Source organism: Pecten maximus, chromosome 11 (genome assembly GCF_902652985.1).
Source record: "Pecten maximus chromosome 11, xPecMax1.1, whole genome shotgun sequence".
Lineage (NCBI taxonomy): Eukaryota > Metazoa > Mollusca > Bivalvia > Pectinida > Pectinidae > Pecten > Pecten maximus.
Window position 1 is genome coordinate 11,964,200 of NC_047025.1, and position 17,200 is coordinate 11,981,399.

The window sequence follows — 17,200 nt, forward strand, 5'->3', positions numbered from 1 at the left end:
TCATACACAATGCAAAATATTTCATATTCGGAAGCCAATGGCAATACGTCGGTCAAATTCGTCAAAGCTCGGAATCATTTTGCCGGAATTAGCCGAGATGCTGTCATTGGCCCGAAATCTGATCATTGGGATTATCACGGCTGAAAGGCCTATAATTTAACATCGTTATCTATAGAAAGGTAATGTAGAAATCCATTGTATTTGGTATTTGTGTTGAATGAAACAGCTTGACCACAGTCAATAGTTGACGGCTGATCTGTCTAAAATAAACACTTACATAACCGTGGGTTTGTCCTTTACACACACACCATCCGTGTAACATCACGCATTCCTTTCAAACACAAATCAATAATAATATATATGTTCTTTGACGGCCAAGCCGATCTTATCTGGATTTAACTCTGTTGAAGTGCTGAACTGTTTTTTTAATGCTATTCCCATGTATTTGTAATATATTTGAGTGATGCCGGGGAATAAATACCACGGGGAAATGGTTTGGTCGGCATACCGATCTCATTGCGAAATATTCTATTTCCTTGTGTGATACATAAAGTTAAACTTGTTCGACGCTTGTTGATATGAATACTTCTCATTTTGAGAATATGTCTAAGTTAAACAGCTTGTTTCTGGATCCCATTTCATTGCATGTTAAATTGGTTGTATGTTGTATTGTAGAAACTTAAGAAATAAAATATGGTTCATACTAACCCGTATTTGACCTTTGTATGGCGGCTGACCCGTATTTGACCTTTGTATGACGGCTGACCGTATTTGACCTTTGTATGATGGCTGACCCGTATTTGACCTTTGTATGACGGCTGACCCGTATTTGACCTTTGTATGATGGCTGACCCGTATTTGACCTTTGTATGACGGCTGACCCGTATTTGACCTTTGTACAGTATGGCGGCTAACCCGTATTTGAACTTTGTATGACGGGTGTCGTCGATGAGACAGAAGACGCTTGCTCTTCAGGAACACCTGTTCGTATTCTATTTTCACGTTTTAAGGTCTCCATATCAATCTGTATTTTGTTCGTATTTTGCCCTCGTTATATTGTCTTGAATTAGAATGACAAATGGCAATTGCGTTTACATATCCAGACACTTAATGATGCGAACATCGTCAGATTTTGTTTCATGTCGCATTTTCGAGTTTCGCTTTTACAGTATGTAGTTTTTCGTTATTTTGCTTTGTCGGTTAACGTATTTTCGCGGACGACAAAACGAAACAACGAAATGTGGCAAACCAGAAACCAAATGTCAGAACCTAATGTACAGTATTCATGATTGTGGGTTTCTCCATGACCGCTAGTTTTAGTATACTTGTATTGTAGTCAGTCAATCAATGTATAGGCCAGAATTCAGAAAACTCTGTCGACAGACGTTAAGCTGAGGTTAACGTCGCCAGGGGTACCATAAAGAGAAAGGCATTATCAGATACATTCGTTTCTTGTGTCGATATTTTCTATGAGCCTGAATATCTCATTACTGCGATATATGGTTCATAAAGCCACGCTAATGTCAACAAGAATGTTCTCAGTATCGATAAGCTCTATAAACAAAGCGGTATTACAAAGGTCTTTTCAAATGTTAATATTCTTGCAGAATGTATAAAGTTGAAGTATGATATTACGATATAATTCATGTAAAACGTGAACATATAAATTGTATTTATTTATGAGGCTTACGGCAGATGATGAACAGGTACATTTGTATGTATTATGTACTTATGGGCCACAAGGCCTACGGTCAATAAAGAAATTGAAATTGAAACGTCCAAACAGATATATCTGACGTATTGAAATTTTGTTTAAAGACAAAATTTGAAGACAGAAAAAGAGAAGAAAATCACATTTAAAAAAAATATGGCATTGGAGGGATATATGTACAATTGGGAAAATGTGAACCTGAAACTAAGTATAATCATATGGTAAAAATGACCATAGTTGCTAAACTTCAGATATACCATCTACCATGCCAGTGGATTTTCATATACACCACAGGCACGAATTCCAAATCCATGTTTCATATAATAATACTATATATATTTATTATAGAATGTATGCCAAGCCCCTGTGACACACTGCCATCCATCCGCCATAGGGTCACAGTATAGGTATTTGAACCTACCCCCTACAAACTATAGCCATGACACATTTTTAGGCATTTTAAAGGTTGTATAAAAATATTTAACTGATTATCTAGCTCCTAAAAAATTATAATTAATTTTTCTTTGTTTTCATGGTAAATACTCAAATGTGATTGGTCGAAAAATTCTTTTCATTCTTCTATGAAAGAAATTCCGAGAATGGCGCGAAAAATGTGACGTCACAATACGACAATTGACGTTGCGTATTGATTTGAGAAAAAGAATCCCATTTAAAACCAGTAAAATTGTACATAAAACATGTTTTAAATTAGAAAATCATTTTCAAAAATTAATTATAAGCGTTGATGTCAATTTTTTTTTAGTTTCATCGGGGTATGAAACAAATTTTGTTTGCAAACTTCTGTAAGAATCCGCTACGCGGATTCATACAGTTTGCAAACAAAATATGTTTCATACCCCGATGAAACTAAAAAAAATGACATCAATACTTAATTAAAATGTTTTATATACACTATAAGAGAGATGTCAGGTCCCCGAGGTACATTAAGGTTAAATGGTATTGTGATGCGGCGCCGAATGATGTGGATTTCATATGATTGACATCAATATTACATTTCCATTGTAAACATGACGATAATAGATCTATATAGATAGGCTTTTGTTATGTTAGTAACGAAAAGTGCAGCTTGATACGGATCTAGATAACTGTTTAAAAATCGTAAGGTACACATGATATAGTTGAGAACAAGAGAGAGAGAGAGAGAGAGAGAGAGAGAGAGAGAGCGGGGGGGGGGGGGGGCAGCAACAAGCGTATCTAAAGGAATTCGTCCTGACAACAATTCCAAGCATGTTAATCGTCAGTCTCCAGTCTCTGTTCTTATATATTTATATGGTATCTGTGGTCTATTGACGCATGGCGAGGCGTTATTAATACTATAGCATTGTGTTAGTAAGAAATGAACAACGGCGTATTTCAACAGCATATTTTGATATACGCATCGTTATTTGCTGGGGCCGCGGTGGCCGAGTGGTTAAGTTGTCTCGACACTTTATCACTAGCCCTCCACCTCTGGGTTGCGAGTTCGAAACCTACGTGGGGCAGTTGCCAGTAACTGACCGTAGGCCGGTGGTTTTTCTCCGGGTACTCCGGCTTTCCTCCACTTCCAAAACCTGGCACGTCCTTAAATGACCCTGGCTGTTAATAGGACGTTAAACACAAACAAACAAACAAGCAAAAGCAACGCTATTTGTAACCCCTGGCATGCATCGAACATGAACATGTATCGTCGGGAAAAAGATGGAAAGAGGCTGATTTTTTTTCTATGTAGTACATAAAATATAGGCAGAATATACACATTGTAGCAGAAATGACTAATTTGTGATGTGAATTAGCAGTATGATCGAGTTTTGACACTTGTTCAGACAAATGTTATCTATTATTCATTCCAAGTTCTGAATATGCCATTCAAGCGTTGAAATTATTTCATTATGCAAGGTATTGGGAAAAAAATGCATTAACAGTATTGATTCTCGAGAAGTCTTTTCTGTAGAAGAATAGGGAAATGGCATGGAATCAAATTAAATTATTTTCTTTAGATTCTCAACAATGAATATACATTTTGTATTTCATTCATCCAGTATAATCATAAAGAGTCAGATTTTGTTGTTGTTTGTTTTTAAAATTTTATTTTAATTTTTTTTTTTTTGTAAAAAGATAATTAAAAACATGAAGTGTTCTCAGGGACGTCGTGTTTGACACTGTATACACAAACATACTCTTACAATGGACGAATAAATCATTAATATGCAAGTAAACAAAATACAAATTCAAAAAACTAATATTGGTCAGAAAGTCAGCTGATACGAATGACTTGGCAAGCATTCTCACCTCACAGTCCGTTATGATTGACATGTACTATATACTAATACACGTGTGTGTTTGTGCCAAGCCTCTTGAGCACTGACCTACAATCTTCCGGTAGTTAAACTTTTAATTTCTTTATCTGGTATTTGAAAGTATGACAACGGTAGGACAGACACGCCTGAAAAAAAATGTTCGCTTATTTATATGTATGAGAAGATATATATCAAGGTTGACCCCTGTTTTAAAGAAAAAGATGGTCTTAAAAAAACCAGTTTGAGAATCAAATTGTAGTGATATATTGCCACAAGAATTACATGTACATTGTACACGTAAAACCTGTACATGTACACGTACATATGTCTCACGCCTATCCGACTTTGTCGGCATAGTTTAAGCAAACTCCAAAATTCTCTACAATTTTAGTATTTCTTCCATAAACAACCATTAAACCCCCGCGTGATAGTATGGAAACACCCTGAATACTATACACTATAAACATTAGCCCGAGTTTCCTCTGGCCCTGACACCAGAGGAATCTCGGGCTATATAACATGTGTAAATATGGATGCATTGCAAAACTGATATCAATTATTGCAAAAAGATGTCATTTTTACCCCCCAAAACCACTCTTTCTGAAAAGTGAGAGGAACATACATGTATATCCGATATAGAGTTCGTTCAACGTTCACTATAAACTAGTTTGTAAATCAATTAAATTGAGAAGCAATTCTGATTTATATAGCAACTTCACCAAATCTAAAGTGTTTAACCCCAAAATACAAAACAAAACAAAAATAAATAAATAATATAATATATTAAATTAAATTTATGTCCATATTACAATGCAACTATATTACATGTTTTGTTGAAATAACAATGATATTTTTTGAGAAACTGAGCTAAACACAGAACCTTAAAGTCCCGATTCCCAGGATCCCTAATTTCCAGAGTCACTGGACCATAAATTCTGGATTATATTCTGCAAATGAAGGTTGTGTTGAGATGTCTACAATGTGATATAACTATGTATCACGTGTGGTTAAAGTTGATCTTACACATTTTGAGCAACTGATCATGATCTAAACGGAAAATTTTAAAGTGACGCCACCGGAAGCGATTTCGTTGTAGGCGAGACAGAAAATAATGAAATATCATACTCGAGACTCCAATCCAAAACTGGAGAACTGAAAGGTTTGCATATGCACAAATATACCGAAAACATGCAGTTCTCTTTAAATATTGCATGTAAAAACGCGACTCGTGATTAAAAAGGGGAAAAGATTGTGATCACTTTTATCATGGATGTAAGTCCGTGCTTTTATGAATATATTAGGCAATATTTTGACATGGTATGATACAAATTCACTCAACGAACACACTGACAACCAATTAGATGAGTGTAAACCGTGTCTCCCTTTATTAGATAGTTTAGCTTTATCGATTACGATACTGAGACAATTACCCAGATCGTAGTGTTCGTGCCCACCTTTTTGAAACGCATGCGCAGTGATTTATTCGTGGCATTTCCGGAGATATAAACACATAACAATCCGGCCAATGTAACAATACTATTTAGGTAATCAAAGAGACTTTCTAAACAAACCACTCCGACTGACTTTGTTATAAGCTGATCGTGGTTATGTGTTGTTTAACAAAAGGGGGCTTATCCTTAGTTTAAACAGTGTAGACTTATCGCTTAAAACACATCTAGAATAGCCGAGACGCGGATTTGTTAAATTAGGTAGTTCAGCATAACCAGTCATGTGTATGTAAATATAGCTCCACAGAAATTCTAAATAAAAAGTACACTTATACGGAATCAGCTAATTTGTTGGAACTATTACTTCCACCTTTCCCCTTTTCTCGAGATTAAGAACTTTTGTCAATCAACCCTCAAGATATATGCAACTTCAAAGTTTTACACATTTAAAAAAAAAAAAAAAAAAAAACATTTTAGTCTGATTATCATATGATGAGTCTGATATCTCATTGTCTGAAAAAAGGGAATTTTGTCCATTATTATTTTTGTTTTTCGCGGATTTTACAAAATATATAAAAATAAGATATGTATTTTCTATTTCCAATTTATCGAGTTGATCCTGTCCTCGAAAATAACGAAAACATAACTCCCTGAAAATGGCAACTTTTGCAGTATGAGCTTACGTTAAACAAATATAAGTTGCCCGATACGTGTGTTATAATGAACTCTTTTGATATTTCGATTACCTTGATAAACACTAATTAGACAAGGAAATGATATTCAAGTTTAATTTTCATAGTATAGCGTATACATTAAAGGACAAAGGCACTCTTACGTAATTGATCATTCATTCTACAAAATAGTTCTTACTGTATCATTAACTTAATTAAGGTTATTGTGTTACTCCAGTATGTATACACAGCGACCTATTATAAATTATCTTTATTATGATCGGCGGAAAACAGACACGTGTATTCAATTCCTGTCAGAAAAAATATATACGATTAATGTTTGCCACGACTACTTACTGATAAGTTTACTGATGATGATGATGATGATGATGATGATGATGATGAGGAGGAGGAGGAGGAGGAGGAGGAGGAGGAGGAGGAGGATAGTTTTGACGACGACGACGACGACGATGATGATGACGATGATTTTTGGCATATATGTGAAATATAATTTAAATATTAAAAAAAAGATTTTTGAATAATTAGACAAGGGAATATCAGGCGTGAAATTAAATGTTATTAGAGCTGACTGCCATACTCACTTTCCTTAGTAAGTAACATCGAGAGAGAGAGTTAGACAAACCCAGTACAGACACATCTACTATGAGAAAAATATCCGCATCGCTGTGAGATCATTTATAGAAATATAATTATTCAAATTGGCGTCGCATGAGGAGATGACATCATATCTTATAGTACAAAACGTATTGTATCAGGAAGGAAATAACTGATTTGCTGCTCAGGGCACTGACGACACGTCATCACATCATATAAGTGGAGGATCCTGACGGATGTCCGGAGAGACTCCAAATGGAGATAACAAAGGACGGAATGATACACGTACAAGATATCACATCCTAGAGGGACATTGACGTCCATCATTGAGTGAGCTTGTATTTTTTCTATGTATGACTGTTTTTTTTGATTTTTTTTTTTTTTTTTTTTTTTTACTTTTCTCATCTTTCCTCTTTTCCTCTTAATCATTTGATTGTAAGTGGAACCTACATTTGTAATCTGATACAAAAATGCACAAAGAACTTTCATGAAAATGATAACGAACATTAATACATTTCAATATGGCCGACTGTCAGCCATATTGTTTTCCCGGTCAGTTTCAAAATCAAATGCACACAACAAGTGATTGAAGGAACGTACTTCTCCAGAAATAACAATAAAATATTTCAACTGGCTAATTCCAAGATGGCTGCCCGTCGACTATTTTGTTCGATTAGTCTCACGGGACCAAGGGGAACCTACAGAATTTCAGAACTTCCCCGGAAATAACAAAAACAAACGCCAATTGTCAAAATCAAAGTATGTCACCTATCGACCATTTTGCTTTTCTAATCAGACTCATTTTTATTAAACATCATGGACAATAGGCTTACTCTACACCTTCCATTGTGACATAATAACTCACTGATAGCTGGTATTTGCTCCTCGCAGATAGTCCGTCGTCAACGTTCAGTTTATCAACTTACAAATAATTTGCAAGTAATAAAATCCAAACATTTACATTTGATCCGTGATAAAGTGCGTTGTACCGCGACTTCGAGACTCGAAGGTTATGTATGTATATTACCATAAGTGTCGTCCTTTCGAGAGAAAAAAAGGACAACATGAGCGTAAATTTCATCTAATTACCAAATAATTTGCGATAAGGCAGCAGGCGTCAATACTTGTGGTCATGTTTAAATATTTTTGAAACGATCGACATTATGTCCGAGCTCGTGTACCTGGTCCGTCTAAATAAAAATCGGAAAGGTCTAATAGGGATAACTATGCTTAACAATAAAAAAAAAAAAAAAACATAGCTCGCCGAGTGAGTTGAAATTCGTGACAAGATTGTTTCAAGTATGTCATAGGTCAAGGTCAAGGTCACCAGGATTATAAATGTATTAACAGTGGATAGGTCTTATGACAAGGAGCATGTGTGTGAAATAGCGAAGGTGTATCTTCCGTCGTTTGACCAGAGACTTGTACATGTACATGTATATCAGGTCTCTGGTTTGACACAACACAATCACTGCTTTATAAAATCTCTTACCTTGTTGTCTACAGGAAAAAAAACTATCGTTTGAACCTAGGCGTTGTCATTTATAACAACCATAAATTCCTTATCAAGAACGTAAACTGATGTCTGTCAACAAAGCCGTGCCGTTTATAACGGCCATATATATCTGAGCGCAAAATGATGTTTGTCTGCAAAACGTGGACATTTATGATGATTATCAATTCTATAAAACCCGTTCAGTATTGCTAAAACTAATTATTTGGTCTTTGTTACCTGCGCGAATAATAGCGTTTCTCCGAAAATAGAAATCTGTATGAAGTGCATCTTCATATTGAAATCTAAATCATGACCATGTATGTCTATGTCATTTATAATATTATGAATGCCATTAGCGGATATGTAATTTTATTGGTGTGTATGCATTTAAAAACAAACAAAAAGAAAGTACCATGTAGTATGTATCAGTTTCGTATATAGAAACAAAAAGCTGGCCATGTCGCTTATAACGTTGCAAACGCCATCAGTGGCTGTAACATTCATGTGTCGATACATTTATACCCCTTTATTCAAAAAGGAATTTTACAAAAGTAACTATGAACACTTTATATATCAACATTGTGAAAGCATTTTCAAAATATGCATATCCATGATGTGCTCTTTGATTTATAGCATGATTGAATTTATCATTTCCTCAACAGCTGGTAGTCATGCACAACTGATGGTCGTCACAAAATAGAAGTCGCCATTTCCGGTTTACATATATTCTGATTTCCGGTTTATTTCCTCCCTACATTAAAGAGACATGTACTTGTATGATTCATTTTCCTATATTCACATGCAGTTTTTTTTTAAAAGGAAATGCATCTTTTTAATATTTACAAGTTTGAAATGTTAATACTAGTTTAAGATTTAATATATAAATATTCGCCCGCGTTAAAGTTATTCTGGTTGTTCCAAATATTATTGCGCGATGGGCACCAAGATTCAAGATTCATTAACTTCTCATGCAATTTAATGATACAGAGATAACACATTAGCATAATACAATATACAAACAGTTGTGTATTCAGAACAGCATACACTGTAGTTTTTTATTTACACAGGAGAACAATCGACATGTTGTTAATACAATTGATAAACTGACATACTTTTCTGAGCTTTCTTATACTTGAACAATTCATAACAGAAGAATACTTCAAAATATTAACTCTTTCACTGAAGTATTTACCAAGTAAATTTCTTCTTTGTATATTAAATTCTGGACATTCTAAAATATAATGAAATTCATAACCAGTTTTATTACTAGAAAGCCCTCATGATCAGACAAGGTGACCTATCGGCACAATTTTTTTTCACGTTCAAGTATCCTGCGCAAACCGGCCATATAATAGTTACAATGATACAGAACATGATTTGGTAACCAGTCGATCTAGTTTATGAAGTTATAAATATTTGACTGGATTTAACGACTTGCGAACCGCGAGTGGCACACCAATTTAGAGGGGGTCTCAATACCGCGTGTCACGTAAAATGTTTTACTAGTTCGGGATCCATGATTAATGTGTACATGTATCTAATTAAATATAACACGTACCGGGTATGTTAGTAATACAGTTTCTGCATTGTTTTACAGTCTGATGTTAAAATCACAGGGTCTTGATAATATACCGATGTATCTATAATATCATTGAGGGGGCGGGGGAGGGGGGAGGGGCATCATTAATCTTTATTTTCCTCATTTGGAGATTTTGTTTTGTTTCCAACGAAAATGCACGAAATTGAAATATAAATTATAAATATCAAGTTAAAAACGCCTGGTTCAAAGTCTGCATCAGGTAGTTAAATTGATGGAAATGAGCATAAAGACGCGTCGCGTAAGTTTCACAATTAAAAATAATTTGAAGCCCTTAGTGTTACTCGATTAAAATCATAGATGGGACATTTTGACCAAATGAATATTGAACACACACCCTTCACAGAGCCACAAACAATAAATAATGTTATAAAAACACCAGAGATGTCCAAACACAGGGATCAGACACAATTTCCCACACACGGTCCATATACAATAATGTACAGTAAACAAACAAGACATATACGCCGCGGGTTGGGAATGTTTGTCAAGCCCCTGTGGGGTTCGAATGCCTCTATAATGAATTCTCGTGTCCTTATGGAAAATTTAAAGTTTGTGGTATCAAGTTCAACAATTATTAACAGACTAATTAATATTGATGAGTGTACTACACAAAGGTATATTTAATCACAGATATAGGTATAATTAATTCTTTTACCTCGGGAATTTATTTGTTTACTTTACGACTCACGATTCTGGTCTATCTTTCAACAGTGTTCCCAAACTTGATGTTATTAGATGCTGTTTAATGGGGAAATGTTAGCAAAGAAACTTTCCTAAATTTTGTAATCTTTCCTATGGGAAATTGTCAGATAGGGAATTTTAAGGTTAAAGAATATTTATGAATCTTGGACCGGAGCAGAGAAAAGCAACTGTTCATCATTTTAACACGGCAGAACTTTCTTGAAAATTCCTACACCTGACATTGTGTCAGAGGAAACTCTGGCTAGAAAGTTGCATGTATCAAAATGGAATTTAATTTAATAGTACATTTGGGTCACTATCACCTCAAGTCAATATTTCACAACCTAAATTATTAGGAATAAAAAAAAATTGTTCCCAACACAAAATTATGAAGAAATAAAGACGTTTATGCAAAAAAATAAAAGATTTAAGATATATCCACATAGTTATTAATTATTGGAGGTGTGTGGGTTAGTTGGGTTGGGTGGGTTTGGTCGTGAGATAGGGGGGGGGGGGGGGGGGTTTAAACAGAGGTTAAGGTTTAAATAAATATGATTGTTTACCTTTTCCCGTGATGCTCATTTATCTTGACAACTTTCGTGACAGATGTAGAGATTGGCTGAACAACCTTTGGATCCGAACTCCAGAAAACACACATTGTAGACTTTCCGAAATTAGTCTCCTTAATAGAGATCACATGAAGAGTTCCGGTAATATTGTCTATGTTATCCAAGGAAGCTGACACAACAAATCCTCTTTGAGAATGACTAATGGTTTGAAAATCCCCCGAGACGATGCTGCGACCTATCACAGATTGTGGAGGTCTTTGCACACAGCTATCTTGAGGTGCTGGAATGTCACTGTTAACAGGATGGTTAATATTGTTATCATCTTTAGTTGTAGAATTATGAGTGATATTACTCAATTCCACAGCTGGAAGAATATTCCTCAGAAATGATATCGTCTGCTTGTCGGAATTTACACGATGCAGTGTCCGGTTTCTGTTCACCATATATCGCCCTAGGGCCGACCGAGGTTCATGAAAATCGTCATATTGGAACATATATTGCAACAATAGACAAAATATCCCGGTATGAAACAAAACAGTCCATGCCAGTAATCGTCGAATCCTGAATTTCATAGCGATACCATTCGTTCCGTATCAGTTCAAAGTGTCCCACATGTCGGCTGCTTACAGCGTTGGGTATTGTTGTCGTCTGCTTTCAAAACGGTTCGATACATCGACAGCAAATCATCACGTGTAGAATCTGTACGTTCACACGAGAGAGCTCGTGACCTGATACAGACAAAATGCCACTTCTTATGCTACATATAAATAAAGGTAAAACAACCTTGTTCATTCACGAATTGCTAGTCAATTGTATACTTGCCCAAATGTATATAACAACACTGTCCGGTTGTGCCATGTATATATAAAATTATTTCAACCTGGCCATGCGATAATGTAACGTCCAGCAAAAATAGCTTAGGGCAACATGGTATATACTGACCACCACTCAGTAAAATTGATCTACCTGCGTCAGAAATCTACAATACATGTATAATCCATCTAGTTCGCCATACGGACTTTAAATAACATAAATAGCACTAAGCCTTTGAAGCAGAACAGTGGAATACAAGATCGGTCTTCGGACGTGTCCATTGAACCGTTTAGTGAATTGTCCAGATGGTAAACGGCTCCAGGTACATGGAAATCGTGCATCGGTTATCAGGGTATTTTCTTATGCATTGCCAATTGACCAGGAACATAGCTGAAAACACGATAACAGAATTGATTTTTTTTCAGGCATTTATAATTTATAATGATGAATACAAATACTGGGAAAGGTCTTATCGATGCATCATAATTATGAAGAAAGATTTCAAAAATATGATTAAGTTTCGTCAAAATTAAGCCAACCGGGTAAATTACATTTTGTACACATTATGATGACAGTAAAATATAACACACAAGACCCCAGACCAACTGACCAGGACACGTCTAAATATACATGTATAACCATTGGAACAGCTGTCAGAATTGATTTAGTTGTTAATGCAGCTATCTGATATCTTAACTTTAAGTATTTTACAATTAAATTATCATCATATCATTATCAGTTATTTCTCGAGTTACCGAGATTAAAAAAAAGACAGAAGATAAAGGACATTAGGGAAATCAACATTTTGAAAACCTGACACATTACTTGCACGTGTATATATGTGTGTATTTAAAAGCATGTCTTACAGACAGTTATCATCATGCTACTGTATATATGACTATCTCTTTATGTAAGGAATAATGGGCAATTAGTGATTGCAGGTGACTGAATGAACCAATTATAATATTCATGTATGATAATTCCATAGTTATACTCTTTAATAAACAAATCACAAGCATATGCGAACTTATGGTCAACATATTAATATTTACGAGATCTGAAAATTTCTATTTTCTTAAAACTTACCAGAAATAAAACTGGACACATACTATTTCAACTACATGTAATACAATACAAATTGTTATATGAATGTTCAGAACACACAAGGTAACTACAAATGGTATATACTAAATTCCATCATCCTAACACTTAGTGTATATAATATGTCACTGTCGGAGCACTGCGACTTGTCTTAATGATATAGGGGGTTTCTGCTAATTTTATGATATAAGATCCTGCATGTGCATGTCCCTCTGGTCAGTTGTAGAGTCTGGTCCAGTTGCAAAACATCGTCGGTTACTAACAGTTGATCGCACCACGCTACGCTCCTGTTATATACTCGTTTCAATGACGTCATTCTAGAAATAGAAACCAATCGACGTCCACGAAGGCGAGTATAACCTAGTACAGCAATGTTAGGGTGTTAGGAACAGCCCAGATGTACATAGCATTTGATTTATGTGTCAGTAAGCTTAAACTATATAGAGTATCAAAATTGAACAACGACTTGCGTATCGATAATAATTTTGTTGAAATGGTTTAAACCTGTTGATATTATTTTCTGTGACACGTTTTCAAGATCATCCGCCGCTACTGCTGTCGATATGCAGCTTCTATAAAGCGTATGATACCTTCAATGTCATTGGCTGAAATTCCACTCGGAAAATGTGACGGAGCCAATCAGATAGCTTCAATTGAAAGGAAGATTTTCAATGAGTTGACACGCGGATGATAATAGAAGCGTAGCGCAGTGAAATCAACCGTAGGTAACCGACGATGGTTGTGAAATAGATGACTCTGTTTGTGCAAGGTTTGTCAACATGTTGAAGGATCCGTGCAATGAGTAGTTAACGTCAGTATATTTCGATACAGTTTGTGCGTTATAATGCGATATTGCATATTGTTCACATAATTTATCAAACGTATAAATACCCTGACATCCATATGAGAAATAAGAACATCACCCATACATCATTTTAAACTGCCCCATGTACTCATATACAATTTCAATGCACCTCTCTTCCCTATGTGGATATGGACTCGTCCATGATGCATTTGGACTTCGGTCGGAAATCCACTATTTTTTTTGTCGTGTTATCTTCATTTCCCACTGCGTGCTTTGTACAATCACGCTGTTTACATCATTTCGAAAGATAATGATATGAATTAGTTTTAGAACGTATAACATTTCTAAAAGTTAGAAATTGAAGAAATTGTTTTATATTTCATATTCAGCAGAAAGTGAATACCTCTTAACATTTTAAATGTTTAAACACCTTTTATTGGCTATAAGAAGATGATCTAACCACTGAGTCCCTTTAATAGGATTGAACCACAAGCGTCTACATTTGATTGGTATTGATAAGAAAATATATTAGTCCCTACTTCTAGTATAACATAAAGTCGGAGTAGGGCTAATGTTTGTTTCTATAATTACTAACAAGTTACAGACATCTGTGGATGTACCCTATAGATAGGGCTACGCGTCCTACTTTGATTGTTGAATTCAACATCCTCGGCCCCAGGTGAAAATCGCACAACCTGGGAACGAGGATGTGAATTCCTATGCTGACGCGAAGCACTTGATTTGAAGTAATGTAATTCAGGATATAAATGTTACAAATGATTACAGGATTACAAATGATTACAGGGTTACAAATGATTACAGGGTTACAAATGATTATAAGGTTACAAATGATTATAGGGTTACAAATGATTACAGGGTTACAAATGATTATAGGGTTACAAATGATTACAGGGTTACAAATGATTATAGGGTTACAAATGATTACAGGGTTACAAATGATTACAGGGTTACACATGATTACAGGGTTATAAATGATTATAGGGTTACAAATCATTACAGGGTTACAAATGATTACAGGGTTACACATGATTACAGGGTTACAAATGATTACAGGATTACAAATGATTACAGGGTTACAAAAGATTACTTGGTTACACATGATTACAGGGTTACAAATGATTACAGTGTTACAAATGATTACAGGGTTACAAATCATTACAGGATTACACATGATTACAGTGTTACACATGATTACAAATGATTACAGGGTTACAAATGATGACAGGGTTACAAATCATTACTTGGTTACACATGAATACATGATTACAAATGATTACAGGGTTACAAATCATTACTTGGTTACACATGATTACATGATTACAAATGATTACAGGGTTACACATGATTACAGGGTTACAAATGATTACAGGGTTACAAATGATTACATGATTTCAAATGATTACAGGGTTACATATGATTACAGGGTTACAAATGATTACAGGGTTACAAATGATTACACGGTTACATATGATTATGGGGTTACAAATGATTACAGGGTACAAATGATTACACGGTTACATATGATTATGGGGTAACATATGATTACAGGGTACAAATGATTACAGGGTTGCAAATGATTACACGGTTACAAATGATTACAGGGTTACAAATGCTGACAGGGTTACAAATGATTACAGGGTTACAAATGATTACAGGGTTACAAATGATTACAGGGTTACAAATGCTGACAGGGTTACAAATGGTTACAGGGTTACAAATGATTACAGGGTTACACATGATTACAGGGTTACACATGATTACAGGGTTACAAATGATTACAGGGTTACAAATGATTACAGGGTTACAAAAGATTATGGGGTTACAAATGATTACAGGGTTACAAATGCTGACAGGGTTACAAATGATTACAGGGTTACAAATGCTGACAGGGTTACAAAAGATTATGGGGTTACAAATGATTATGGGGTTACAAATGATTACAGGGTTACAAATGCTAAACAAATCAGAAACAGACCTTAATGATAAACCCGATATAATACACAATAACGATGTCAAAAGATCTAAAAATAGAAAAACAACCGCTTACCGCCTTCATCTTGGTACATCTGACGTGACATTTACAATGCACACCTGTGTCGGCAGTAGCTGATGAATATAGGATTACCATTACGCCTCAAACATTCATAAATCTGAGTTATGCTAAAAGCACACTTCGCACAAATCTTGGCAAATAGGACGCTTCGCATTAGGGATCAATTTGTCAGAAGTGAAAAATCCATACATGATCGATATTTATATACAATGTATACTGAAACAGTAAAACACGACTTTCCCACATTTGGGAATAGATGGCAGTGTTCATTTGCCGTGATGTCCTATCTATGGAGTCTTTGTTTGTTTTTACGGGGTGATTTATTTTTGGACTGGTGTCACGGAGACACAAAAAATCGAAAACAAAGAATATGAAAAAAAACAGACGTGAGAACAAGGAAAGAGCAGGAAGGAAAGAATGAGATAACGATCAATTAGCTCTGCAATGGAGGTAGTGGATCAATGCTTTCTTCAATGTCCTTTAAACAAAAGACGAACGAAACTCACATATTTTTCAGGGTTTGCACATTAGTTGCCTGCTACGACAAACATAAAAAACTATATTCATTTTACGACAATTGCAGCACAAGTTTTATCAAATTATATTAATCACGCTTGTTGGCCCAGATGGAAGTGTAATACCACTGTGCCACCCGACCAACATGCAGTGGGTACAATGGGCCTTTTCTTGGGCTCTCCAGTGACCCCTCTAGCTGACAAATTATTTCCCAGCTCCCGATTTGAACGCTAACGCCATGCACTACATCACAAATGTGCAAAACTAGACACAATACAGTAGTCAACTCGTGCCCCCACCCCCCTACCCTCTCCTCCAAATCCGTCCCCATCTCCCTCATTCAAGTAAGTCCCGCCCTTACATGCTATTAAAGTGTTGTGTGATGTTAAACAGTGAACCCTACCGCTCCTTCACATGTAAATACTATTCCTCTGATCTACATAATGGTTCAAATGGAGAATATCACAATTGTTCATATCGATCATTTCCAAGTATATTTATTCCAGTTCAATAATCGCATAACAAAGGTTGTATTTATAATATACCACGGCTTTCACACGACGCTCTTCAGATTTCGTAACAGAGTTTACACGCTGATGTTCAAACACAGTGATTGTTTTTTTATGTATATGATCAATACAGTATGTCTGCTATACTAGAAGATCAACCGAACCATCTAGTTAGGAATATCAATTAAGACCGTTCGGAAATGATTATTTTTTAATTTAGGGATATTCTTTCATCTCTGCTATACATAATCTGTAAATCGAATGAAAAGAAATCCCACCCGGGCTCATTGACAAG

General features: G+C 35.4%; 1 protein-coding gene across 1 annotated transcript in view; it reads right to left on the reverse strand.

The window, feature by feature from the left end:
- The window catches only part of LOC117338126 (beta-1,4-galactosyltransferase galt-1-like), a 39,647-nt gene extending 27,362 nt beyond the window's left edge, over positions 1-12,285 (reverse strand). The window contains exon 1 of the mRNA XM_033899336.1: positions 11,082-12,285. Within this exon, the coding sequence (XP_033755227.1) occupies positions 11,082-11,659 (578 nt within the window). The 5' untranslated portion in view covers positions 11,660-12,285. The remainder of the gene's footprint in view (positions 1-11,081) is intronic.
- Positions 12,286-17,200: the final 4,915 nt, after the last annotated feature.